Raw genomic sequence first — 27,854 nt, 5'->3', positions numbered from 1 at the left:
ACATAAAAACCTTTTTTTGGTAGAGACACGGTCTCTCTATGTTGCCCAGGCTGGTTTCAAACTCCTGGGTTCAAGGGATGCTCCCACCTTGTCCTCTCAAAGTGTTGGCATTACAGGCGTGGGCCACCACGCCTAGCCAGAGTTCAACAAATACTGCAGGCACATGTGGGAGACCAGGACATGCCTCCCCAAAACATGAAGGATTGTGCTAAAGACAAGCAGCAGCACATTCAGGAAAGCTCTCTACCCTGGCCCTATTTGCCTAAAAGTAGAACATAGGTTTACAAAGACAAAAGGTATCCTGTCCCTCTGTCTCCCTAGGAGAACAAAGACAATTTTAGACCCCTATGGCCTGGAGATGGTACCAGAGGAATTTACATTAACAAGCTTGACTAACTGGCCTTTGTCTTTTTTTTTTGTTTTGCCTTCTCACAAGTTGATTCCTGGAGAGACTCAAAGTCCTATTTCTTTGTCTTGTAACTTAAAAAAATTACTGTTCTTTGTTGAAGATGCTATAAAAACTGGAATTCAAAGTCACCTCTTCCAGAACGACTCATTCCCTCCGGATTTCTCATGTATAAATGAAATATACATGTCAGTAAATTTCTGTTTGTTTTTCTCTTGTTAATTTGTCTTTTGTAACAGGAGTCTCCCCCAACTAAGAACCTATGAGGGCTACAGAAAATCCCCTACAAATGAAAGGGGCAGAAATGACAAACCGCGATGAAAGGCCATAAGGATGCTCACACCCGAATCTAAAAAGCCCTTTGTGTGGGCCGCAGCCAAGCATACTTTGCCAAGAAATTTCTGTGGTTCTAACCTCCTTTGAAAACTGGAGAACCAAGGCCAGGAGGCAGAAGGAGGTGGCTGACCCGGCCCGGCGGCGGCCCAGCACGCGCAGGCCACCCAGAGTGGAGGTGGGAAACGGCGTTACGCCCCTTTCCCTTTTCCTGGTCCCGCGGCGCTACCTCGTGTGCCACCCTTAAAGCGTAGTCCCCGCCGAGAAGGCCCGCGCCTGAGTGGCGAAGGGACGAACTGCGCCCTGAACAGGCCGCGAAGCACGGCCCGGGGCGGACCGCCCTCACTCTCCTAGTCCAGGCGCGCTGAGCACAGGGCGGCGCTGTCCTCACCACCGCGTAAGTCGCCGCAGGGCGTTTCCGGGCGGAGGAAACCTACACGTGATGGGCGCCCACCAAGTGCCAGCACCGCCTCCTCCAGCTCCGCCAAGTAGGTGGGATCCACTACTTTGCAGAGGAGGAAGCCGTTCAGGCCTCCCTCTGTGCACTTTGCAGAAACCTCTGCCCTTCCATCTCGAATCCCTTGGCGCCGATCACACTTCCTCTGCCTGGAAACCTGGAGCCGTCTCTCGCGAGACGTCCTCCGTCCTGTAGAAGGCCGTTTCGGTTCTTCGTGCGCGGTAGCCGCCCCACTTGCGGGATTCCAAGGCCTCATCGGGTGCAGGTATCTGGCTGTGGATTCGCCGCCGTCCCGCTGGACGCCTGGAGGCTCGAACCCCGCCGCCCCCCGACCCCAGGCTTTGCACCCAGCCCGGCTTCCGCCCACTGTGCTGCCCTTCCTCGGACCTGGGCTGTCGGGAGAGCTGGAGGTGAGCGCTCTTGGGAGAGCCCAGCCAATTTAAAGAGTACCCCTGAGAAGACTTTGCGGAGGGAAATTTAACTGCGGGTACCCGCTGAGTTTCTGGTGCGCCCAGTGTATCAGAGCTTGTGTTGTGCATCAGGACTGGGAAAATTGGCAAGGAGTTACGCTATAATGACTCATATTTTATTGAACTTTGGTCATCAGCCAGGATTTGTTCTAAGTACTTTATTGTCACTAACATATATATTTATGCCTTCATGGCCACCCCGAGGTGGTTACTGTTATATCCACTGTGCAGATGAGGAAACTAAACGGCTTAGAGAAGTGAAGGAGTTCACACCCGCGGGCAGGAGTAGACCACCCTCTCCTTGGTGTCCACACCTCGTTTCTTCAGGACTGAAGAGGCAGGCCCTGGAGCTCTGCCTGGGGTGCCTGCACTTGTGGAGGCTCCCATTCCTCCCTTCCCTCAGTTCCCACCCGCCATCTGCCTGAGAACACCACATAATCTCATCCTACCCTTTACACCACAAGACTCCCAGGCAATGCTCTGCTTTAACTCAGGAAATTTTAACCTGGCATTTGGTAATTGAGGTGAGCAAGGATGGAAAAAGAATGTTGATGACCCCTTAGGCTGGAGAGTGAAAAACTTTTGCAGAAGTAGAACACGCTAAAGCAGCAATTCATTAAAGTCACATCAATGTGGCAAGTGCAGTCCCTGGCACATACTAGGTCCTTAACAGATTTTTCTTGTTGAAGTCATTGCACATATGGTTACAGCTAAGGGACACAGGAAGTGATGAGTGCATAAACCTAAAGGAAGGGGCAGATAAGAGAAAGGGGACTCCCATGACTCCAACTCCTTTCTGATGCTTGGTGCTATGGAAATCCCTTGAGCAGTCCTGTGCATTTTGTATTTTTGCAGATGTTCACCCTTCCTCAAAAGGACTTCAGGGCTCCCACCACCTGTCTGGGCCCCACCTGCACGCAGGACCTGGGCAGTAGCCATGGGGATGATCTGGAAGGAGAATGCTCCAGAAAACTGGACCAGAAGCTGCCAGAGCTCTGTGGAGTGGGTGATCCTGCCACGATCTCCTCTGATACCTCCTACCTGTCCTCTAGAGGAAGAATGATTAAATGGTTCTGGGATTCAGCTGAGGAGGGCTACAGGACCTACCACATGGATGAATATGATGAGGACAAGAACCCCAGTGTGAGTGAAGCTCCCCTCCCACTGGGACCCAAGAGGGAACTGCAGGGTGGGGTACCCTACCTTGACCAATAAGGCAGCTTCCAGCCAGCTCTTATGAGGTTGGAGTTATGGTCCTCAGACCTCCAAGAGGGCTTCTGATATAGCTTAAAGAGGACCCAGTGTACTGCCTGGATCAGGAAATGGTCCATTTAGAATATAGGGGACCTTGATTTCTGAGGGAGGAATTCAAGAACCATATGATGTTCTATGGATTCTGACCCACGACCTGTCGACTATCCAACTTTAGAGCTAGGGCAGAACTAAGGTTCAGGTCACAACTGTTTTACTTACAGGTTGTGTGTTGCTGAGCTAGTTACTTAACTTCCTTGAATCTTATGTTATCTCTAAAATGAGATAATAAGGCCAAGCATGGTGGTTCATGCCTGTAATCCCAGCACTTTGGGAGGCTGAGGCAGAGGGAACACTTGAGGCCAGGAGTTTGAGACCAGCCTGGGCAACATAGCAGGACTCCATCACTACAAAAAAGTAAAAATAAAAAAATTAGCAGGGTGTGGTGGCATGCACCTGTGGTCCCAGCTACTGGGGAGGCTGAGGTGGAAGAACTGCTTGAACCTGGGAGGTTGAGACTATAGTGAGCCAAGATCATGCCACTGCATTCTAGCCTGGGCAACGGCGTGAGACCCTATCTCAAAATAACAACAAACAAACAAAAATAAAATGGGATAATAATACCTGTTGTGTAGAAGAGTCAAGATTAAATGAGAGCAAGTATATGAAGTTTTTAGCACAGTGCTACTCAAAAAATGATAGCTGCTATTATTATTTTCTGTCCCAAATATAAGTTATTCTCATAATGCCTTCAGAAGTCAGAAAGCTGTTACAAATAACCCTTTAATAATCTTTATTTGTTGAGCATCTACCATGTAGATGTGAACAGAAACAAAGTTCTTATCCTCATACAGCTCATATTCTAGTTAGGGAGACAAACAGTGAATGAACAGAGAAAATACATATATACTATATGGTGGTAAGTACTATGGAGAAAAATAAACCAGAGAATGATGGGTGGGCTGGGGATGTTGCTATTTAGTAGAAGGAGGTCACAGAAGGCTATTTTAATAAGATGAACATTTGAGCAGAAACCTGGAAAAAGTGAGGGATTGTATCTATTGTTGCACAACAAATGACCTCAAATCTAGCAAGTTAAAACAACAGTTCACAATTTTTGGAGTTCAGGAATCCTGGTGGATGCCTCAGGCTCAAGATCTTTTTTTTTCTTTTTTTTTTTTTTTGTGACGGAGTCTCGCTGTGACACCCATGGAGTGCAGTGGCATGATCTCGGATCACCGCAACCTCTGCCTTCTGGGTTCAAGCGATTCTGCCTCAGCTTCCTGAGTAGCTGGGATTACAGGCGTGTGCCGCCATGCCCAGCTAATTTTTTGTATTTTTAGTAGAGACAGGGTTTTGCCATGTTGGCCAGGTTGGTCTCGAACTCCTGACCTCAGATGATCCACCTGCCTCAGCCTCCCAAAGTGCTGGGATTACAGGCATGAGCCACCGTGCCCGACCAAGCCACTGTGCCCGGCCAAGCCACCACGCCCAGCCTCAAGATCTTTTGTGAAGGTGCCATGAAGCTGGGGCTGTGGTCTCATCTGAAAGGTTGACTTGGGGCCAAGGGATTGGGTGGGAGGCTCTACTTCCAATGACCCTCTTATGCTTATTGGCAGGCTTCAGTCCTTCTCCACATGGGCTTCTTCACAGAATTGCCTCATGGCGTGGTAGCTGGCTTCTCTCAGGACAAGTGATTCAAGAGAGAATGAGAGGTCATGGGTACCCCAGATGGAAGCCACAGACTCTTTATAACCTAACTTTGGAAGTGACATCCCATCACATCTGCCTATTCTGTTAATTAGAAGCACGTTGCTAGGCCCAGCCCATACTCAAGGGGTGTGCATACCAGTAGGCAGGGACCTTAGAGGCTGCCCTCACAGGGAGTAAGCCATGCAGTTATCTAGGGGAAGAGCATTCCCAGCAGAGCAAACAGCCAGTGCAAAGCCTCCAGGGTTGGATCGTGCTTGACGAGTTCAAGGGACACCTTGAGCAAAGGCAAGGAGGGGTGGTTGAAAGGGTGGGGTTGTAAGAGCTCCCACTTTGCTGCCTCCAAGGGCTCCTGGGGCCTTTCACTGGCACCTCCCTGCCATGCTAACTCTGTCTCTGTACCTCTCATCTCCAGGGCATCATTAACCTGGGCACCAGTGAGAACAAACTCTGCTTTGACCTGCTGTCCTGGCGGGTAAGTCCTAGGGCCCCTCTGGGGGGCATCACCAGCTCCAAAGAGCTGTCTTCCCTGGAACGCTTTCCCAACAGGAGCCTGCTGCTTGGCTCAGTGGCCCTGGCCTGGGAATCAGGAGACCCGGGTTCCAGGCCTACCTTGGGACAGTTTTCTCTGTGATCTTAGGTGAGTTACTTCCCCACTCTCGTCCTATTTCTTCATCTCTGTAGACTCTTATTTCACTCAGTCCCTCCTGCTGTGTTGGGTCCCCTGATCTCAGAGAGAAACACTCAGTGCTTTGTGGTGTAGGTATTTAGCAATTAGCTCTTCAGGGGGACAAAAAAAGCCCTGATGTGTAGCTTTGCCAATTTCCATAGTGTAAATACCCCCACCATGGCTGATTTCAAGCTCCTCATGTGATATTACTGCAGGCAGAGTTGGAAGAGAGCTGCACGGGCACACTTATGTAATATTTTCACCATATAGACATGTAGACAGAACTGACCTCAAAAGCATAGATAGTAAAATGTACTAGCACATCAGGAAGGAGTGATGTTTGAGTGCTTATCACCTTTGTTTGTAAGATAATTTATTTCATTGTCAGTTTATATTAATTTGCTTTTTAAAAGTGGCTGTTTTTAACAGAGCTTGCAACATTTCTGAAAATTTTATAATCCGATTTCTTGAGCTGGGGTGAGCCATCTTAGCAAACCACTGACAATGTCTAATAAATGTGTCTCCCAAGGCGGCAGTGGCAGAGTTTGGGTTTGTAGAGACAGCAATCCTTAACCCAAAGGAACGTATTTCCAAAGGTGAGAAATCTCAGCCCCAAGGGGAAGGGGTTATCGGGAATAGATTTTATTTATTTATTTATTTGAGATGGAGTCTCGCTCTGTTGCCCAGGCTGGAGTGTAGTGGCGTGATCTCAGCTCACTACAATCCCCTTCTCCCAGGTTCAAGCAATTCTTCTGCCACAGCCTCCTGAGTAGCTGGGATTACAGGCACACACCACCACGCCCAGCTAATTTTTGTATTTTTAGTAGAGACAGGGTTTCATGATTTTGGCCAGGCTGGTCTCAAACTCCTGACCTCATGATTCGCCCTCCTTGGCCTCTCAAAGTGCTGGGATTACAGGCGTGAGCCACTGCGCCTGGCCAGGGAATAGATTTTAAAGGCCTGTTTTACCTAAAGCCAGCTCCTCCTTCTAAGGCAGCTAAGCACTGAAATAAAAGGTGAGCCACATATATCAATTTAAATTTTCTATTAAAAAAATAAAAAGATGCCAGGTAAAAATTAATTTTAATAATATATTTTATTTAGCCCAATATATTCAAAATATGACCATTTTAGCATGTCATCAGTACAAAAATTATTAGTGATATATTTTACATACTTTTTTCCTACCAAGTTTTCAAAATCCAGTGTGTCTTAATTCAGGTGAACCACATTTCAAATGCTCATTAGCCACATGTGGCCAGTGCCTACCATGTTGGACAGTGTGGCTCTAAGGGAGGAAGGGAGAGAGGGCAAAGGCTGGACCCAGTTATGTAGAAGTGGCTGATTCCCTTTCTTCCTTTTGGCCCCAGTGCGTAAGGCCCCTGCATTGGCCCTTCTTTGACAAAGGACCTACAATACTAGGAGTTTCTAACCTAGCACTGGTCATGGAGTGGGTGGTCTAGAAACTGCTGTGTTTTTTAAAGTGTGAGGTCGAGCTGAGTTTAGAGGAAGACAGTGGCCTAAGTCCCTCTAGAAGTTGGAGCCAAGACTGAGGTTCTAGCTCTCAGTATCTTCTATCACCCCATGGAGATGCTGATCAGTGTGGTCTTCCGTTACTACTTTTGCAAATCCACCCCTCCAATTTTTTTAGGTGGCAGTGTTGTATAAAGAATGCCAGACTAGGAGTCAAAAATTTTGGGTTTTTGTCTCAGCTCTGCCACTTGCTAGCTCTGTGACCTTGGCTGAGTGACCTCACTTTTTTGGACCTCAGCTTCCTCACTTGCAACATGGGTATGAGAAAGCGGTCACTCTCTGCCCCTCTCACAGTTTCTCTGATGAGCACAACAAGCGTTCAGCTTTACCTGCCCTGTGCTGTGGATGCGGGTAGCAGTGCTGGCCCTCAGCCATGCTCTTCCCTCTCTGTCCCCAGCTGAGTCAGAGCGACATGCAGAGGGTGGAGCCATCCCTGCTGCAGTATGCTGACTGGAGGGGACATCTGTTGTAAGTAGTTGCCATAGGGTAAGTTTGTCCCCCTAGGGATGTGTGGCAACGTTGGGAGACATTTTTGGTTGTTACAACTGGGAAGTCAGGTGCTCCTGGCATTTGGTGTGTAGCGGTCAGGGACGCTGCTAAAGTTCTACAATGCACAGGACAGCCCCCACAACGAAGAATGACCTGGCCCCGAACATCAGTAGCGGCAGACTGAGGGCCTAGTCCTGGAGACCTGGCGACTATGGGGTCTCCTGCCAGTCCCACCTCAGCACAGGAGCTCTCTAATCTGGTTTCTGGGAACCTGGGTTTAAAGCATGGGGAGGGCCTTCAGGTGAGGAGTCTTTGTCCTTGCTTTGATGGTAGCTTTAGAGAAGCCAGAATTGCTGTTCGGGGAGCTGGCTGGGGCCTTTTCCTAATGCTAAGAGGGGAGGTGGTAAATAACACTAATAGCTTGTGCTTATTGAACACTTGCTTGTGGACGGTGTTCTAAGGGCTCAGCAGCTGAGCAGGACTTCATCCCAAGTCTGATTGTAAAGCATGTGTTCTTCTAGTGTAGTAATCAGGGTGGTGGGCCCTGGAGTCAGACCACTGGGCTTGAGTGTGGACTTTGCCTCTTACCAGCAAGTGACTTAATTCCTTTAAATCTTAGATTTTGTTTCTTTGCCTGTGCAATGGGAATAATAATAATAATGATAGTAGTAGCCACATCATAGGATTATTATGAAGAGTAAATAAAAATTTTCTAAATAACATTTGTATAAGGTAAATTCTCAAAAAATATGAGCGACAATAATGGTGCTAATAGTTATTGTTGTAGTAATAATGTTTATTAGTATAATTAGCTAGATCTCCATGGAGAGTGTTTCTGGCCAGAACACCCCAGACCCTCTGTCTACTGTCCCCAGTCCCTCTCCAAGCCTTTAACTTCCTTGGGGACCGTTTGGGGCATGCTTGCACTCTTAACTCCCAAAACACTTTGAAAAGCTTGGATCCACTGAGATCAGCCCCTGATATGGTTTGGCTGTGCCCCACCCAAATCTCATCTTGAATTATAGCTCCCATAATTCCCATGTGTCATAGGAGGGATCTGGAGGCAAGTAATTGAGTAACAGGGGCAGGTCTTTCCTGTGCTGTTCTGTTGATAGGGAATTAAGTCTCACGAGATCTGATGGTTTTACAGAGGGGACTTCAGTTTCCTGAGTTCAATTTTGATAATCCCTGAAGTCTCCTGATTAGGTGGGATGGGGTGTCCTCTGCAATGCATGTGGGTAGTGGGGAGGGGAAGGTGGGTGCTAAGGAGTGGAGACAGATACACCCACACCCCATCGTGGGAAATTAGGGAAGAGTGATGACAGCTGCCTGAGGATTCACCAGAGGAGCTTCGGGATGCACTATGGGTTGGGGACCATCTGGCAAGCACTGCCTATTTGTCTTATCTTCAGCCTCCGGGAGGAAGTGGCCAAGTTCCTGTCTTTCTACTGCAAGAGCCCAGTACCCCTCAGACCAGAGAATGTGAGTAGCCCCCTCCACTGCTCCTTCCTGTTCTCCTGCCTCCCCTCTCCATCTCTTTCTTTCTTTCTTCCTTTCTTCCTTTCTTTCTCTCTCTCTCTCTTTCTCTCCTTCCTTCCTTCCTTCCTGTTTTTTTTTTTTTTTTTTCAGAGAGACTCTTGCTCTGTCGCCCAGACTGGAATGTAGTGGTGCGATCTTGGCTTACTGCAACCTCTGCCTCTTGTGTTTAAGTGATTCTCCTGCCTCAGCCTCCCGAGTAGGTGGGATTACAGGCGTGCACCACCACGCCTGGCTAATTTTTGTATTTTTAGTAGAGATGGGATTTTACCATGTTGTTCAGGCTGGTCTCGAACTACTGACCTCAGGTGATCTGCCCGCCTTGGCCTCCCAAAGTGCTGGGATTACAGGCCTGAGCCACTGATCCTGGCCTCCATTCCTCATCTTTTGGCTGGCCTGAGGGTAACCTGGGGTTGAGATCTGCCCTTCACATAGTTTTGATTTGTTTCAAAGTAGAATTAGGAATACCTTCTCCCTCCTCGATGTTTAGAGTTTGGGTATAATTTCCACCCCGTGTTGTTCTGTTTGCCTTCTGCCTCCACACCTTCAGGCGAGACCCTCTAAGTGACCAGCCCCCTGTTCCTGGCTCAGATGATCTGGAGCAGGGTCCACACGGATGAGCTTGGCTGTCAGTCTAGTGGCTTTGTTGTGACAGAGCCCCAGGTGGCACCAAGGCAGGGCCTGGTGCTCACTCTGTGCTGTCCTGGGAGGCTGCGGGTCCGTGCGCATTCCTGGAACTGGTTCATCTTCATCCCTTGGATATGTCGCCCTTAGGTGGTTGTCCTGAATGGTGGTGCCTCGCTCTTCTCTGCTCTGGCCACGGTGCTGTGTGAAGCCGGGGGTAAGTGAGCTCTGTGGCCTGCCCCGCACTGTGAGCCTCATTGTGCTTGCAGGGTTCCCAGTTGCCTGGCCTCAAGGGCTGCAATAGTATGCTTTCAGGCACAATAGAATATACTAGACTGCAGGGGGCTTGAATAAATGGCTTGACAAAGCACCCGGGGGCCAGCAGTTCCAGGGGAGGTTAGTGTGATGTCAGGGTCCTGGGCTTTCTCTCTGCCATGACATTGGCTGCTTCATGCTCATAAGGTGGCTGTTGCGTCCTCACGTGACAGTGTGTCTTAGAGCAGGAAGAAAGGGATGTGATCGTGCCGTGCCTGTCTCTTTTTTATCAGGAGATGGGGATGGGGATGCTGTTTCCCAGAAGAGACCCCATTCTATCTTCCTGACCAGAATTGGCTCATATACCTGTTTCCAAAATGGTCCCTGGCAAAGGGGACTAAGAAAATCAAGGTTGCCTTAAACCAGATGTGGTTTGTCCCCCAGGGACAGGGGAAGGCCCACTTTCCTTAGACATCTTGCTGGTCTTACCTGAAAAAACTAGTGCTCTCTTAGCATGGAAGGAAATTGGAATGGCTGTTGAGTGGGCAGCCAGCCAGCATTGCCTGATGCAAAAGCCTGCTGTTTTAAGAATCAGTTGTGGTCAGGGGTTATTGGTTGCAAGGAAAAGAGACCTGTTCATGGTAACTTAATTAATAATGAGAATATTAATAACATTTATTGACCACATACTGTGTTCCAGGGATTAGCCTAAGGCTTTATGCAGAGTATTTCATTTAATCCTCACAATACTTCAATAAGGTCGGTTCTATGGTTATCTCCATTTTACATATGAGGAGACTAAGACACAGGAGGTTAACTTGTCAAAGTCACACAAAGAGAGGTAGTAACCAGTATTTGAACCATGAAAGAGAGATTCATTGTAAGGATATAATAGGGAATTTCCTGCCTGTTCCAGAACAATCAATAACAGGAACCCTCTAAGCTTCAGTTTCCCCATCTATAAAGTTAGGATATAATAAATAGTACCTACTTCGGAGACTGATTGTCAGGAGCAAATGAGATAAAATAGAAACGAATGTTCAGTGCATTTCCCATCACATCGTAAATGCTTAGCAAATGTTAGCTGTTAATAATTAGAAAGGGGGCTGTGTTAGTCTGTTCTCATGCTACTAATAAAGACATACCTGAGACTGGGTAATTTATAAAGGAAGGAGGTTTAATGGATTCACAGTTCCACATGGCTGAGGAGGCCTCACAATCATGGTGGAAGGCGAATGAGGAGCAAAGTCACATCTTATATGGCAGCAGGCCCGAGAGGTGGTGTAGGGGAACTCCCCTCTGTAAAACCATCAGATCTCGTGAGACTTAATTCCCTATCAACAGAACAGCACAGGAAAGACCTGCCCCTGTTACTCAATTACTTGCCTCCAGATCCCTCCTATGACACATGGGAATTATGGGAGCTATAATTCAAGATGAGATTTGGGTGGGGCACAGCCAAACCATATCGGGCTGATCTCAGTGGATCCAAGCTTTTCAAAGTGTTTTGGGAGTTAAGAGTGCAAGCATGCCCCAAACGGTCCCCAAGGAAGTTAAAGGCTTGGAGAGGGACTGGGGACAGTAGACAGAAGGTCTGGGGTGTTCTGGCCAGAAAGTGACAGGCCCTCGCCCATTCCTGCCCCCAGAGGCTTTCCTGATCCCCACCCCTTACTATGGCGCCATCACACAGCACATGTGTCTCTATGGCAACGTCCGGCTGGCCTATGTCTACCTGGACAGTGAGGTAAGAGTCTTGACTTCCCAGGTGGAACCTGGGCCTGCCTGTGGTCAAGAGTTTCCTGAGTCTGAATTTGAGGGTGGTCCATGCTGACGGCTCTGGGGTTGTGATGAGTAGGGAATGGAGCCTTCTGTTGCCACATGGCTGCCTGTGCCTGGGTTCCCCGGTGGCTCCAAAGTTCCAGTCTCTGAGATCCCTGGGGTTGATGTAGAAGCCAAGAGCCAGACCTAGAAACAGCGAGGTAGGAACAGAGCAGGGCAGACCTAAGCATGGCACCTGAGAGTGTTGAGGGGGTCCCTGATGTGATGGGGTGGGGGTGGATGGCAGTAAGAGGGAGGGGACCCCACCTGCTTTTCCAGAGACTCTTCTGAGGAGGCTGGGGATTACAGGGGAGGAGAGGTCTGAGAGTTCATGTGTGTTTTGCGGGGCAGTGGTCACTGAATGTGGCTGGTGGCTCTAATGGGTCTTTTTCAGGTCACTGGGCTAGACACACGCCCCTTCCAGCTCACAGTGGAGAAGCTGGAGATGGCCCTGCGAGAAGCTCACTCCGAGGTCTGGGGATCAAATCAAACCCAAGGCTGGGTGTGGGTGGGTCGGAGCAGGGCCTGGACCCTCTTCTTATGGCTAATCTCCTCCCGGGAATAGGGTTGGTACCCGGTGATGGGGACAGACAGATAGGGTGGTAGCACAGAATTATTCTGGGAGTTAGGCAGAACCCTGCCCAGGGAGGGTCTTCCCTTTCAAAACAGACTCTCAGACCTCAGTTCACAGAGAATCAACCAGGGAGCGTCACTAAAGATACCCCCATCCCTGATCCATCTGATTATAATTCAGTGGGTCAAGTGTGGAGTGTAGGAGTCTGTGGTTTAACAAGTCTCCCTGGTAGTTTGAGGGGGCAGTCTTGCTCACTGTGAGGGGACCTGAGGACTCCCAAAGAAGAGCAGAGACCAGTATTCCAGTGGTTCCTTTCCAGCCTACTTTTCAAAAATCTACTTAATTTTTTTTACTTCAGTCATGAAAGCTATACATGCTCACTGTAGGAATTTTGAAAGTGCAAAAGGCCCACCCAAGATTCTACCAACAAAGATAACCTACTGGCATTTGGGCATATTTCTGGGCCTTGTCCTTTGCTTTTATCTGATGCTGCAGATGTAATTCTGTGTTCCACTTGTTTGCTTCATGTTGTGTTATGAACATGTCCCCCTCAAATCTCCCTGGGAGCCTTCCAGTGATCAGCCCCCTTTGACTGTGTGGCTCTGGCCTTGGGGAAGAGCTGAGGGTCTCCTGCCCTAACGGATGGTTTCAGGGTATAAAGGTCAAAGGCCTCATCCTCATCAACCCCCAGAACCCTCTGGGTGACATCTACTCCCTGGAAGAGCTGCAGGAGTACCTGGTATTTGCCAAGAGGTGAGGCACCCCACACTCACCCCAACAGAGCATCTGGGCAGCCTGGGGTTCCAATGTGCGTTTGGTGCAGGTGTTTCTACTCTCTTCACCCCACTGTGGGCTGCTACTTGCTTGGGCCCTCCCGTGGCAGTGGAGTGCGGAAGCAGGGATTTGTGGGATGCCATTCCTCTTTCTCTTTGGCTCTTTATAACAATAGCTATCAATTATCGTACACTCTAGGGGCCAGGCACCATGCTTAGCGCTTTATGTGCCTCATGCAATCCTCACAACAACCCTGATGCTGTTATCACATCCAGCTCACTGAGCCTTAGAGTGGTTAAGTGAGGGGTGGAGCCAGACTTGAACCTGCGTCTCTCTGACTCGAGCCCTTGTGCATGACCCTGCCCATCCATGGAGGTGCCCGGGAGCTCCTTTTCTCCCCTACAGTGCTTCAAAAGCTCCTCTGTCACCGGCTCTGTATGTGTGGCTTTCTGTTTGAAAAAAACAGACGAAAGAATGGTGTTCTTTGAAAAACAAGTTTGGTAACCCTGGGCTAGACTCCGGCCCTTCTGGATTTCTGATGTATTGCCTCCCCACCCTGTGGGACGCATTTGCCCTACACACTAAGTCTCTCCTCCTCACCCCTGCCTCACTCCAGGCACAGGCTGCATGTGATTGTGGATGAGGTCTACATGCTGTCCGTGTTTGAGGAGTCTGTTGGGTACCACAGTGTCCTAAGCCTGGAAAGGTGAGGCTCCCTGACACAGCTAACTCCCCCAGCCCCTATTATCCCACAGAGCCCTGGCCACTTTCTGGCTCAGCCCACAGGGCATGGCCTGCCCAGAGCAATTCCATTTCCACCCAGCTGGTCCCACTGGTCCTCAGATCTCCTAATGAGAAGCAGGGAGGGTTGGGCTAGATTAGTGATTTTCAAGTTATTCTGTGGAATTTCTGAGAACTCCAAGAAGAGGTCTCAGGATCCCTTAAGTTAGGGCTGAGTGGATGGGAAATTGGCCTCTTTGCTGTTTCCTTTACCTCCAGAGTCGCTCCAGTTTTATTCATTCATTCATTTACTCATTCATGCTCTCATTCACTCAGCACCTCTGGAGCCCCTTACGTGTGCCAAACACTGCTGGATATTTAAATGTTGGGCTTTTTCATTAGGTTTACTGTGAGCAAAGCATTTGTGGCCAAAATACCTTTGGGAACACTTGGAGCAGATCATCCTCAAGGCACACTGGCCCATGCATGTAATCCCAGCACTTTGGGAGGCCAAGGTGGGAGGATTGCACGAGCCCAGGAGTTTGAGACCGTCCTGGGCAACACAGTGAGACTCTGTTTCTACGGGAAAGAAAAAGAAAGTGGGGACCAGATCATGTGTGCAGTCTGTGAATCTCACCTTCAGGGGTTCTAACAGTTCCTGCTGTTTGTTCAGAACCTTCAGCCCTGCCAAGTCCTTTCCATTAGCCTTCTCTTCTTCTCCTCACAAAGCCTGGAGGAGTTGATGGAGCATGGATTGTGACTCTCATCTATTTTTTGGATTAGGAAACTGAGGCACAGAAAAAAGTGATTGTCCATGATCCTTGGTTAGTCATTAAAAAAAAATTATTGAGCATTGATTTCATGGCAGGCACTGTGCTAAGTGCTGGAGATACAACAGTGAACAAGAAAGACATAGACCCTTCCTGTGTGGAACTTTGATTTCTAGCCAGAAAAACCATTTTAGCAGCTAAATGCACATCCAGCCATTGGATTATGGCCATCATGAATGCTAAAAGGGAGAGTCCAGGGAGCTGTGAGAGGATCTGTTTAGGGTACCTGATTGGCCTGGTCCCAGGGGGAGTGGTTAGGGAAAGTCTCTTTGATGAGTGACATTTGAGCTAGGCTCTAGATCATGGCTGTGTTCTGATTAAACTTTATTTACAAAAAACAGGCAGCAGGCTAGGTTTGGCCCGCGGGCTGTCATTTGCTAACCCCTGCTCTAAAGGATGCATGGGAATGGGTGGTTCAAAGACATGAAACCAGGGCTTGTCCCGGAACCAAAACTAGATTCAACCACCCATCTCTTCATTTGTTCAACCAAACACATGTGGGTTCCCATAGTTCTGTGTTGCCTCTGTTCCCATGCTGTGCTCTCTGCAGGCTGCCTGACCCCCAGAGGACCCATGTGATGTGGGCAACCAGCAAGGTGAGTTCCTGGCAGGCCTTGGGGGTGTCAGGAGGGTGGGAGGGCAGAGAGGTGGGTGGAACCAGCTTCCTCTATGGAGGGCTGGCCACCGCCTAGGGTGCTTCTTCCTGCAGGACTTCGGGATGTCTGGGCTCCGCTTTGGCACGCTGTACACAGAAAACCAGGATGTGGCCACTGCCGTGGCTTCCCTCTGCCGCTACCATGGCCTCAGTGGCTTGGTCCAGTACCAGATGGCACAGCTGCTCCGGGACCGTGGTGACTGCCTGGGCCTGGTGACTGAAAATGGGAGGAGGGTTGGAGGCAGCCTGGGAACAGCCAGGAATCATAGATACTTCTCCTATGAGAATAATTTAGGGTAGGGTTTGAGAGTGCCAGCTCTGAGCCCCGACTGGGTCCATACCCTGTTTGGTCACTTCCTGGCCATGTGGCACTTTGCTTCACCTCTTTATCTGTATGAGCCTCAGTTTCCTCGTCTGTAAAACAGGGATCATAATGGTACCTGTCCTGTAACAGGTTAGTATGATTTGTAGTTCAATTAGAATAGTGCCTGGCATATAATAGGCACTTAATTAATGTGAATTCATTATGATTAGCTGTGAGCACCTAAAAAACAGAGCAGGGTCGAGCATGGAGGTTCATGCCTGTAATTTCAGCACTTTGGGAGGCTGAGGTGGGAGGATCACTTGAACCTGTGAGGTTGAGGCTACAGTGAGCCTTCATCATACCACTACACTCCAGCTCAGGTGACAGAGTAAGACCCTGTCTTTAACAACAACAAAAAACAGCAGAAGCTTCTAAGGAAAATTGTTTTAAAGGAAGTATCTCTCTTGCTGTGAATCTATTATGTTCCTAGATTCAAATAGTGAGTTTAAATAGCAAAGGTTACCTTTAAATGCCACCATTTACTGAGCCTAGCAAATGCACCTGCTGTACCATCTCATTCTCTCCAGAATCCTAGGAAGCAAGAATTCTTATATTTTCCGTATTACTTTACAGATGAGGAAAATGAGGACCAGATACTACCCCACTCACTATAGTAGCTAAAAGTTTTAAAAATAGTGACAACATCAAGTGTTGACAAAGATAAGAAGCAGCTGGAAGTCTCATACACTGCTGGTAGGAGTGTAAGTAGTTCAGCCACTTTGGAAAAGAATTCAGCAGTTTCTTACAAAGTTAAACATACGCTTGCCAAGTGATTCAACAATCCTACTTCTAGATATTGACCTTGATGGTCACCCAAAAATCTCTGCTTTATTCATTGTCACCCATAACTGCTGCTTTATTTATAATCACCCATAACTGGAAACAACCGAAATGTCCTTCCACAGATGTGTGGATGCACAAACTGTGGCCCATCACTCAATGGAACACTACTCTGCAATAAAATCCGTGGCAGTATGGGATAATTTCAAAGGAATCCTGCTGAGTGAAAGCAGCTAGCCTCAAAAGATTACATGCTGTATAATTCCAATTCGATGACATTCTGGAAAAGGCAAAACTGTAGTGATGGAGAACAGATCTGTGCTTGCAGGGAAGGGGCTGATGTGACTATAAACATTATCAGGTGTTCTTTAGGATGGTGGAACTGTTCAGAATCCTGACTATGGTGGTGGTTACATAAATGTACACATGTATTAGAATTCATAGAACTGTATGACAACAACAAAAAGTCAGTACAAACAATGAGGATCAGAGAGGTGAAGTTGCCCAAGGACCCACCCCTTGTCGTTGGCCACACTGGGATCTGAACCTTGGTCTGTGGGACTACAAAGCATCACTCTGGAACTTTAGAACTAGATAAACATTGGGTTCAATTCTTTATCCTGGGGGACTTTGCGCTGAGGGGGTGTGGGACCTGGAGCTGTCAGGGCTGAGTGTCTGGGTTTAAGGTGCTTTACATTGAACACTGAATTTCCATCCCTTTTTGACCTCCCCTTCATAATCCTCCCCACCACAGCAGCCAGCTAGAGGAGGGACTCAACAGCATCCTGGCAGCTTGTGGCCTTTTTCTTTACAGCCTTTAGACTAGTGGGACCAAGTAGAAGTTTGATGGGAGATTGATCTTCTGGCCTCTCTTTCACCCAAACAGACTGGATCAACCAGGTGTACCTGCCGGAAAACCATGCCCGGCTCAAGGCTGCCCACACCTATGTCTCAGAAGAGCTCAGGGCGTTGGGGATCCCCTTCTTGAGTCGTGGGGCTGGCTTCTTCATCTGGGTTGACTTGAGAAAGGTAATGCTGGTGGAGATGCGGGCTGGGAGGGAGTTTCAGGTCTCCCTCCAGCAGGTGAGGGGCAGTTGGGTGAGGGGTCTCAGCTATGTCCTGAGCCCCTTCCACCCTCTCAGTACCTGCCCAAGGGCACCTTTGAGGAGGAAATGCTGCTCTGGCGCCGCTTTTTGGACAACAAGGTGCTGCTGTCCTTTGGCAAGGCCTTCGAGTGTAAAGAGCCTGGTTGGTTTCGCTTTGTCTTCTCAGACCAGGCCCACCGGCTTTGCCTGGGTGAGCAGCCTGCCTTTCCAGCCCAGTCCTAACTGCAGCCTTCACTCTGACCTCTGCTTGTTTGTCCCTACCTACCTGGCCATCAGTGCCAACTGGCCCCTCACTTCCCCTTCCCAGGGATGCAGAGGGTCCGGCAGGTGCTTGCAGGCAAATCCCAAGTGGCAGAAGACCCCCGTCCCTCTCAGAGCCAGGAGCCAAGTGACCAACACAGGTGAGCTGGTCATTGTCTCGTGGCCGGAGGGCCCAGCAGCCACTGTGGACCTGGGGCGTTCTGGGGCTGCAGAAGACTGACTGTGGATGTGCCATTTGCCAGGAAGGTATCTAACTTGGCTTTGTGCCTGAAGAACTGTTTCTTGTCTTTTGCTGTAGCAGTGGGAAACACCTTAAGCTGTGGTTCAGCCTGGGCCCTCCCTCTCTCCTATTAAACAAAACTAGGAGAGTCCATATGTCTCCATTGTGAGTTATTTAGAATGGAGGAGTCGTGACTGCTTCTAACCAGAGCCTCAGCCCCCCTGAGGATGTGAAAAGAAAACAAACAACTTGTACCTTCTTTCTGATATCACCGTCATTCCTCTTTCTTTGTCACCAAGGAAACGAGTCAAAGGAACAGCACATACAGGAGAGTTTGCAGAAAAATAAAAAAAAAGTGATAAATTTCGAACTCCGAGGAGAATGGAATGAATGTTGTTTGTTCAGATTGTTCTCCCCACACTTAAGACAGTTGGACTCAACAGCACACTGGGATCGTGGGACCGTCTTCTGATTGGGACGAGGTGAACAGGACTCTATGGTGGAAGTCAGGAGAGGCATCTTTATGGGAGCTGAAGTGGTCCCTCAATCTCCAGGAAGCTCCTTCTCCCTCTCCCTTTGAAAGAGCTGCCTTCACTGATGTCCCCAAAGCAGAGTGACCTAGTGATGGTTGTTGGGGGAAGATTTGGGGCTGGAACCCTGAACTGAGGCTGCTATGAGGCCAAGCTAACCAAGGCTGGCTTTTCTACTGTAAGGATGCAGATGAGGGCCGCCTACCTCATTTTCAGGGGTGCGTTAATTCAGAGGCTAAATGAGCTTCTAGATCTGACCATAAAGCTGTGTGCTGAGGAGCCTTCCCAGGTGCTGATACTCCTGCTTGGAAGCCGATGCTTTCCTTCTTTCTGTTTTTTTTTGAGATGGAGTCTCACTTTGTCGCCCAGGCTGGAGCAGTGGCGCAATCTCGGCTCACTGCAACCTCCACCTCCTGGGTTCAAGTGATTCTCCTGCTTCCGCCTCCCGAGTAGCTGGGATTACAGGTGCCCGCCACCAAGCCCAGCTGATTTTTGTATTTTTAGTAGAGATGGGATTTTGCCATGTTGGCCAGGCTGGTCTTGAACTCCTGACCTCAGGTGATCCACCCGCCTTGGCCTCCTGAAGTGTTGGAATTACAGGCGTGAGCCACCACGCCTGGCCCAAGACTTCTTTTTGAGATCACTTTTCTTTTGCCTGGAGTATAGCACTTCAGTGTCCTTTGGTGAGGGTCTGCTGATGATGAACCCTCAGTTTCTGCTTGTCTGTATTTTGCTGTTTTTATTTTATTTTATTTTATTTTATTTTATTTTATTTTTTATTCTATTCTATTCTATTTATTTTATTTTATTTATGTTATTTTATGTTATTTTATTTTATATCATTTTATTTTATTTTATGTTATTTTATTGAGACAGAGTCTCACTCTGTTGCTCAGGCTGGAGTGCAATGGTGTGATCTTTGTTCACTGCAACCTCCGCCTCACATGTTCAAGTGATTCTCGTGCCTCAGCCTCCCAAGTAGCTGGAATTACAGGCATGGGCCACCACACCTAGCTAATTTGCATTTTTAGTAGAGACAGGGTTTCACCATGTTGGCCAGGCTGGTCTCGGAACTCCTGACCTCAAGTGATCCACCTGCCTTGGCCTCCCAAAGTGCTGGGATTACGGGCATGAGCTGCCTCACCTGGCCTGCTCTATTTTTGAAAGAATTTCACTGGGTATAGGATTCCAGGTTAATAGTTATTTTCTGACTTCCATTGTCCCTGTCAAGTAGTCAGCTGTCAGTCTGTGGCTTCTTCAAAGGTGATCTGTTTCCTCTGTCTCAACGCCTTTAAAACATACTCTGATCATTGATGTCATACAGTGTTACTATTATATATCTCGATGGTTTCTTTTTACTGATCTTATTTTGGGTATTGAGATTCTTGCATCTGTGGATTCTTTCAGCAGCTCTGGAAAGTTCTCATCAAATATTTCTTCTGCCTCATTCTCCCTCTTCTCTCCCTCTGGAATTCCTATTAAATATATGATATAGATCAACTTGCTCTGTCTTCATGTCTCCTAATCTCTTTTTCATATTTTCTTTCTCATCTTTCTGTGCTACATTCAGGGTAATTTGTTTTGATCTATTTTTCAGTTTAATAATTCTTTCTTTAGCTGGATCTAATCTGCTTTAATCTATTTGAGTTTTAAATTTAAGCAAATATATTTTTATTAGTAGAAGTTCTAAAAGTTATTCTTTATACCTTAAGCTTGTTTTTAATTTTTAAGATATAATAAGCATAATAATAATAATAATTTTATTTTTTGAGACAGAGTCTCACTCTGTCACCCAGGCTGGAGTGCTGGAGTGCAGTGGCATGATCTCAGCTCAGTACAACCTCTGTCTCCCAGGTTCAAGCGATTCTTCTGCCTCAGCCTCTAAAGTAGGTAGGATTACAGGTGTGCACCACCATGCCTGGCTAATTTTTGGCATTTTTAGTAGAGATGAGGTTTTGCCATGTTGGCCAGGCTGGTCTCAAACTCCTGGCCTTAAGTGGTCCACCTGCCTCAGACTCCCAAAGTGCTGGGATTACAGGTGGGAATCACCATACCTGGCCAATTATTTTTATATACCTCTATGCATCTTTCTATGTATGTATTATTGTATGTATCTATTTCCCGTATTCCAGTGTCTGAAATCTTTGCTGGTTTGTTTCTGCTATTCTGTCTCATGCCTTCATTCTTTTTGAGTTTAGTGATTTTTTTATGGTGAGCTGTACATTTTTGGGGGAAATTTATTTGTTGGAATTCTTTGAAGTCTTAGATGAAGACAGATTCCTCAAGAGAGTTTTTTTGTGTGTTTATTTCTTCCAGGCAACTAGAGGCAATGCCAGTCTTCAAACTAAATATTTAGCTTTTTTTTTTTTTTTTTTTTTTTGGCCATCAGTTGCTGTGAGTTTGGCCTGGAAATCTAGTCTGGCAAGAGCCAGCTTTTGGTTACAACTTCTCAGGTTAACTTTCCTCCTTTAACACCAAGGTTTGAGACAGCTTTCCTTGCAGTCTGCTGAAGAGGGAGGAAAGGATGTGATTCTTGTTTAGCCTTATTTTGCGGAGTTAGCTTTTTGGAGTCCTGGCTTTATTGGAGAAGAGTTTCCTATTAGATTTCTCATCTTTAGTCAGCCTCCAGGATATTGGGAAAATAGAAGCTCAAGATCATTGTTTTGGCAAATGCTTCAAGATGAAAGCCAGCATCATAGTTGTCACTCAGTCCCATGCCTAATCATTCCTTTGTTTTGTTCCAGCTAATGCATGTGCTCGTGAAAATTGTGTGTGTTTTTTTTTTTTTTTTGAGATGGAGCTTTGCTCTTGCTGTTCAGGCTGGAGTGCAATGGTATAATCCTGGCTTACTGCAACCTCCGTCTCCTGGGTTCAAGTGAGTCTCCAGCCTCAGCCTCCTGAGTAGCTGGGACTAACAGGTGCCACCACATCTGGCTAATTTTTTTTTTTTTTTTTTTTTTTTAGACAGAGTCTTGCTCTGTTGCCCAGGCTGGAGTGCTGTGGCAGGATCTTGGCTCACTGCAAGCTCCGCCTCCCAGGTTCACGCCATTCTCCTGCCTCAGCCCCTCAAGTAGCTGGGACTACAGGCTCCTGCCACCGCACCCGGCTAATTTTTTGTATTTTTTTAGTAGAGATGGGGTTTCACCATGTTAGCCATGATGGTCTTGATCTCCTGACCTCGTGATCCACCTTTTTTTTTCTTTCTTTTTTTTTTTTTTGTATTTTTAGTAGAGACAGGGTTTCATCATGTTGGCCAGGCTGGTCACGAACTGCTGACCTCAGATGATCCTCTTGCCTCGGCTTACCAAAGTGCTGGAAGTACAGGCTGAGCCACCGCGCCTGGCCTGAACATTGTGTTTTTAACTCAGCATTGTTATTTGTTTTCAGTGTATGTGGTAGGGAGAGGGGTCTTTCTTACTGTAAATGACCACATGGGCTTTCCTTTTGCACTCTCATTTAATCCTGACTTCATCACAAGGCAGATATTGCTGTCCTGGTTATGTTTTTAAGTAGAATTTCCATGGTGTATAGCTTTTCACTATTATGAATAATGCTGCTGTGAACATTCTTGAATATGACTTTTTGGGACACATATACACATTTCCTTATGATATGTACCTGCTAGATAATGGGGTAAGCTCAGCTTTAGTAAATACTGCCAGTTTCCTAATATGATTCTACCGATGTATAGAAGTGTATAAAAATTCTATTAGCTCCTCATCCTTGCCAACTTTTAGGTATTATCAGGTAAAAAAGGTATGTAGAAGTATCTCATTGTAGGCTGGGTATGGTGGCTCATGTCTGTAATCCCAGCACTTTGGGAGGCTAAGGTGGGTGGATCACCTGAGGTCAGGAGCTCGAGACCAGCCTGGCCAACATGGTGAAACCCCGTCTCTATTAAAAATACAAAAATTAGCTGGGTGTGGTGGCAGGCACCTGTAATCCCAGCTACTCAGGAGGCTGAGGCAGGAGAATCACTTGAACCCAGGAGGCGGAGGTTGCAGTGAACAGGGATTGCGCCACTGCACTCCAGCCTGGGTGACAGAGCAAGTCTCTGTCTAAAAAAAAAAAAAAAAAAAAAAGGAAACATCTCATTGTAGTCTGCATTTTCTTCTGTTCTGGTACAAAAACCATGTAACATTTACCATTTTAACCATTTTTAAGTGTATTCTTCAGTAATGTTAAGTACGTTCCCATTGTGGTTAAACAGATCTCCGGGAGTTTTTCCTCCTGCAAAACTGAATCTCTACACCAGTTAAACCACTCTTCCTGCACTCTTCCTCTCAGCTCTTGTTAACCACTATTCTACGTTTTGTTTCTATGAATATGACTAAACCTCCTGTAAGTGGAGTCACACAATATTGGTCCTTTTGTGAATGGCTTATTTCACTTCACATAATGTCCTTATGGCTCATTCATGTCATAGCATTTGATAGGCTATCTTTCTTTGTTAAGGCTGAGTAATATTCCATTATATGTCTATACCATATTTTGTTTATCATTTACCTATCCATGGTCATTACGCTGCTATCTCTTGTTGGCTCTTGTGAATAGTGCTGCTGACAGAGCAGGAGCATCGCCATCTTGGACAAGCACTGTCATTTTAAAGTTCACATTGATCAAAAACTGCCCAAATCCAAAGGGCATCACTCTAATGGCTAAGGTCAGCATGACCATAAACCACAAATTACATTTCTGACCAGAAACATTCCAAACCCCTGCCTGACTAGAGACATGCCAGCCCTGAGATAACCTCCTCTCCAGCAGGAGAGATGTCAGCCCCAAGATCACCTCCCCTCTGACCAGAGACATTCCAACCCCACCATAAGCTTCTCCCTTACACAGAAACAGTCCAAGCCTGTGATAAGCTGTCTCTCCCTGAACCCTTAAATAATCTTAGTCTGTGAGAGAACACGCTCCTGACCGAAAGCAGCCAGAAGCCCCTCTCAGTTTTATTCTCCACAACAAGCCTGTCTTTGACTATTGAGCCACTTTTCATGTTTCTTTCCTCTTTCTTTAACTGATATACTGCTATGAACATGGGTGTGCAGCTATCTCTCGAAGACCCTGCTTTCAATGCTTTTGGGTATATACCCAGAACTGGAATTTTTGGGTCATATGGTCATTCTATTCTTAATTTTTTGAGGAACCATCATACTGTTTTCCATTGCAGTTGCACTATTTTACAGTCCTGCCAACAGTGCACAGGGGTTCCAATTTCTCCATGTTCTCACTAGCACTTGTTTCTGTTTTGTCGTTGTTGTTGTTGTTTTAAGATGGAGTCTTGCTCTGTTGCCCAGGCTGGAGTGCAGTGGCATGATCTCAGCTCACTGCAACCTCTGCATTCCAGGCTCAAGATATTCTCCAGCCTCAGCCTCCCAAGTAGCTGGGATTACAGGCACGCATCACCATACCTGGCTATTTTTTGTATTTTAGTAGAGATGAGGTTTCACCATGTTGGCTAGGCTAGTCTTGAACTGTTGACCTCAAGTGATTTGCCCACCTCAGCCTCCCAAAGTGCTGGAATTACCTCACTGGCCTTATGTTTTTTTTGGTAGCTATCCTAATAGATATGAGACAGTATCTCATTGTGGTTTTGATTTGCATTTCTCTGATAGTTAGTGATGTTTAGCATCTTTTCATACTTGTTGGCCATTTGCATATCCTCATTGGAGATATCTCTATTCCATGTGGTTTGCATTTCCTGCTGCTAATGATATTGAACAGGTTTTCATGTGTGTGTTACCCTTTTATGTATCTTCTTTTGTGTGGTGTTTAAGAATTCTGCTCATTTAAAAAATTGTCTTTTTCTAACTGAAGTGTAGGAGTTCTTTATATAGCCTGAAAATGAGTCCTTTGTCAGATACCTTTAAATTATCAACATTCATAGTTAACAAAGTCTAAATTTTACCTTCTTTATCCTCTACCTGAACATGAAATGACCTCAGAACATTGAGCTCTTACTCCTTTACTTTCATCTCATTTGATATTGTTGGCTGGTATATTAGCTACACCTAGTTTTTTTTTGAAACAGAGTCTTGCCTTGTCGCCCAGGCTGGAGTGCAATGGTGTGATCTTGGCTCACTGCAACTTCCACCTCCAGGGTTCAAGCTATTTTCCTGCCTCAGCCTCCTGAGTAGCTGGGATTACAGGCATGCGCCACCATGCCTGGCTAATTTTTGTATTTTTAGTAGAGACAGGGTTTCACCATGTTGACCAGGCTGGTCTCAAACTCCTGACCTCAGGTGATCCAGCTTCCTTGGCTGCCCAAAGTTCTGGGATTACATAGGCATGAGCCACCACACCCGGTCCTAGTTTTTAAATTTCTAAATTATTTTTCTAGTTTTATACAGTCAGTATTTGTTTTGATTTACCCACAGGTTTATCAGTTTCATTGTTTCCCGGCCCTACTTCATTGCAGTACTTCCTTTTGGTTTTAATTTTTTCCTTCCTAATATTCTTAAGAAGTTCCTTTAGGAAGGATCTATTGATGGTAATCTCTTTCTATTTGTATTTGTCTAAGATATCTTTACTTCCCTGTTATTCTTCAAAGATGGTTTTATTGGGTATACAATTATACATCATTAACTATTGCCCTCTCAGCCTTTTTACCATGATTTTTTGGCTTTAGGTTTTCGTTGTTGAGAAGTCTGCTATTAGTCTCATTGTTAGTTCATTGCAGGTGATCATCTCTGCTCAATTTTGGAAAATTCTTAGCTATCATCTCCTTGGACATTACCTTCACCTCCTTTTCTCTATTCCCTCCTTTTAGATATGTGCCATTTTCTTCATGTCTCCTCTCCCTCTCTTAACTTCTCTTTCCTATATTTAATTCCTTTGTTTCCTGCCTTTCAGATCAATCGTTGTTGTTTCTAACCTACTATTTAACTTATGCATTGACTTTTCAATTTCGATGTTTATATTTAGTACATTTTTAGTCTCCTTGGTCTTTTAAAAATATAACATCTTATTTCTTTGTAATGTTTTGCATTCATTTTAAGTCTTTGAGTGCTATAAACATACTTGTTTCATATTTATATATCATAATTCAATTATATGTAGTTCTTGGGGGTTAAATTTCTGCTGTTTGTGATTTCTGATGGTTTGTTTTCTCATATGCTTTGTAGTTCTGAATTGTGAGTTTACATTTGTCAGGGTTTTATTTGTCAGAATCCTAGGTAGCTTGTGTTGAGGATGTGGGTCTCCAAAGGGGCTTTATGTTTCCTTCTGTTGGGTGTCTTTGGGTGCTACCAACCTGGGAATACTGTATGTTACTATCCTGGCTTGGAGCTTCCTAGACCATGCTGGTAGTATAAATTCAAACCCCAGATGGTCGTAAAGCTTGATTGCTATGAACTGAATGTTCATCCCCTCCCACACCTCATTCATATGTTGAAGTCCTAATCCCCAGTGTGATGATTATTGGAGGTGGGGCCTTTGGGACGTAATTAGGTCTTGAGGGTGGAATCCTCATGAGTAGGATTAGTGCCCTGACAAAAGAGGCACAGAAAGGACTTTTTCTCCACCATATGAGAATATAGCAAGAAGGTAACCCTCTGCAAACCAGGAAAAGAGCCCTCATCAGGAACCAAATTGGCCAGCACCTTGATCTTGGACTTCCTAGCCTCTAGAGCTGGGAGAAATAAATTCCTGTTGTTTAAGCCGCCCAGTCTGTGGTATTTTTGTTATAGCAGCCCGAACTGACTAAGACATGCATGTTAAAGATCATCAATGAGACTCTCTTCTTTTTCCACTCCCTGGACAAGACAGGTAAGTGTCTTTGGTGGATGTTGAGCAAATTTTTTCCAGTATTCCCTGTTGGGTGTAATTCTTTAAGATCCTAGCTTTATGGGTTTCTTTGTATCAGCTTCCTGCCTTGTATGCCCAAGATCGTTGTAGCTTCAATGTCATTTCTATTATTTCAGCTTCATTTTTGACTTTGGATGTTTTCCTTACTTGTCTTTGTGCGTGAGCTCAGCTTCACTTGAGAAGGTATTCCTTATATTTCACCTGGTTAGGTGTTTTTTAGCCTACCATGCTGCCTGCCAGTGCTGTTTTAAGCTGAGCCAACCTAAGGTCCCACAGATCAATTATATTATGGAGCCCTTTTCTTTAGAGAATATGCCTTTTTCCGTTCTCGGATATCTCTGTTACAGTAGACTCCTGAATAATGTGGGGGTTGGGGTGCCAATCCCCTAAGCAGTTGAAAAATGATATATAGCTTTTGACTCCCCCAAAACTTGACTACTAATAGCCTTCTGTTGACTGGAAGCCTTAGTGATAATGTAAATAGTCTATTAAACATATTTGATATGTTATATCTATTAAATACTGTATTCTTACAATAAAGTAAGCAAGAGAAAAGAAAATGTTATTAAGAAAGTCAAGAGGAAGAAAAATATATTTACTATTCATTAAGTGGAAGTCATAACGATCTTCATCCTCCTCATCTTCATGTTGAATAGGCCAGGAGGAGAAGGAAGGGGGGTTGGTCTCACTGTCTCAGGAGTGGCAGAGGCAGAATAGGCAGCAGAGGTGGAAAGAGAAGCTGGAGAGGCAGGCACACTTGGTGTAACTTGTATTGAAAAAAAATCTGCACAGCAGTAGATCTGCAAAGTTTGAACCTGTGTTGTTCAAGAATCAACTGTATTTAGAGGAAGTGCTAAATATGGGATTCAACCCTACACCAGCTATTTCTCCTAATTGAAAACTCACTTTCCCCTGATGACACTATTTTCCACGAAAGCCATTCCCTTCCTAACCCTGACTTTCATATTTCCTGACTCACTGGGTAAGGGGGTATCTGTGTAATCTTTGCTTTGCCCTGTACCTTCAAATTCAGTAAAGCAGTATCTTTCTACAACCTCTCCTCCTTCAACCACCAGCTACTAAGACGCTTTTCTGCCTTCTCAGAAACTTCAGGTCCTGGCTTATAATTTATTTCCCACTCCTCCCTGAAGTCATCCTTGGATACTTTCGCATCATGTAGCTTCTAATTTCACAGCTTCTATATTTTCCCACCTCCCTCACTTGCATGGTTTCTATGCCTAGAAATGTAGCCACACTGGATTGAAAAACACTTGCTCTTTCTGATTGCTTTTCCTTCTTTATTTTTATTTATTTATTACTTTTTTATTTTTGCAGAGATGGGGGTCTCACTTTTTTGTCTAGGCTGGTATTGAACTTGTGGTCTCAAGTGATCCTCCTGCCTCGGCCTCCCAAAGTGCTGGGGTTACAGATGTGAGCCATTCTGCCCAGCTGCTTTTCTTTCTTTAACACATGCTCATGACTTTCTTTCTCTGCCTGGAATGCCCTTTTCACCTCTCTGCTTGTCAAAATCCTAAGTATCCTCCAAAGTTGATATCCAAAGATATCAACTGTTGATTGAACTCTTCCTAGATCTTTCCAACTGGATGTCACCTCTTTTTTTTTTTTTTTAATTCTGTAGCATTTTGTTTATATTATTCTATGCCACTTTTTACCTTCTC

The 27,854-nt window shown here is 46.1% G+C and overlaps 1 protein-coding gene across 6 annotated transcripts; it reads left to right on the top strand.

Annotated features, from left to right (window-relative positions):
• Positions 1-827: 827 nt before the first annotated feature.
• Positions 828-26,027, top strand: ACCS (1-aminocyclopropane-1-carboxylate synthase homolog (inactive)). Of its 6 annotated transcripts, XM_063670967.1 has the most exons (16): positions 828-1,606; positions 2,522-2,809; positions 5,043-5,102; positions 7,228-7,298; positions 8,732-8,801; positions 9,630-9,696; positions 11,381-11,478; positions 11,947-12,024; positions 12,779-12,879; positions 13,517-13,606; positions 15,001-15,046; positions 15,160-15,301; positions 17,136-17,278; positions 17,392-17,545; positions 17,663-17,756; positions 17,915-26,027. In XM_063670967.1, exons 2-16 carry the CDS (start codon positions 2,522-2,524, stop codon positions 18,003-18,005), a joined length of 1,593 nt encoding a protein of 530 aa, XP_063527037.1. In that variant the 5' UTR covers positions 828-1,606; the 3' UTR covers positions 18,006-26,027. The 6 variants fall into 6 exon arrangements, with proteins under 6 accessions (XP_063527037.1, XP_054293865.1, XP_063527040.1 ...); XM_054437890.2 differs by having other exon boundaries at positions 17,663-26,027; XM_063670968.1 differs by lacking the exon at positions 17,392-17,545 and having other exon boundaries at positions 1,029-1,606.
• The last annotated feature ends 1,827 nt before the right edge of the window (positions 26,028-27,854 follow it).

This window comes from Pongo pygmaeus, chromosome 9, assembly GCF_028885625.2.
Source record: "Pongo pygmaeus isolate AG05252 chromosome 9, NHGRI_mPonPyg2-v2.0_pri, whole genome shotgun sequence".
In the NCBI taxonomy this organism is placed as follows: Eukaryota; Metazoa; Chordata; class Mammalia; order Primates; family Hominidae; genus Pongo; species Pongo pygmaeus.
This window is presented reverse-complemented; position numbering and strand designations above follow the sequence as displayed.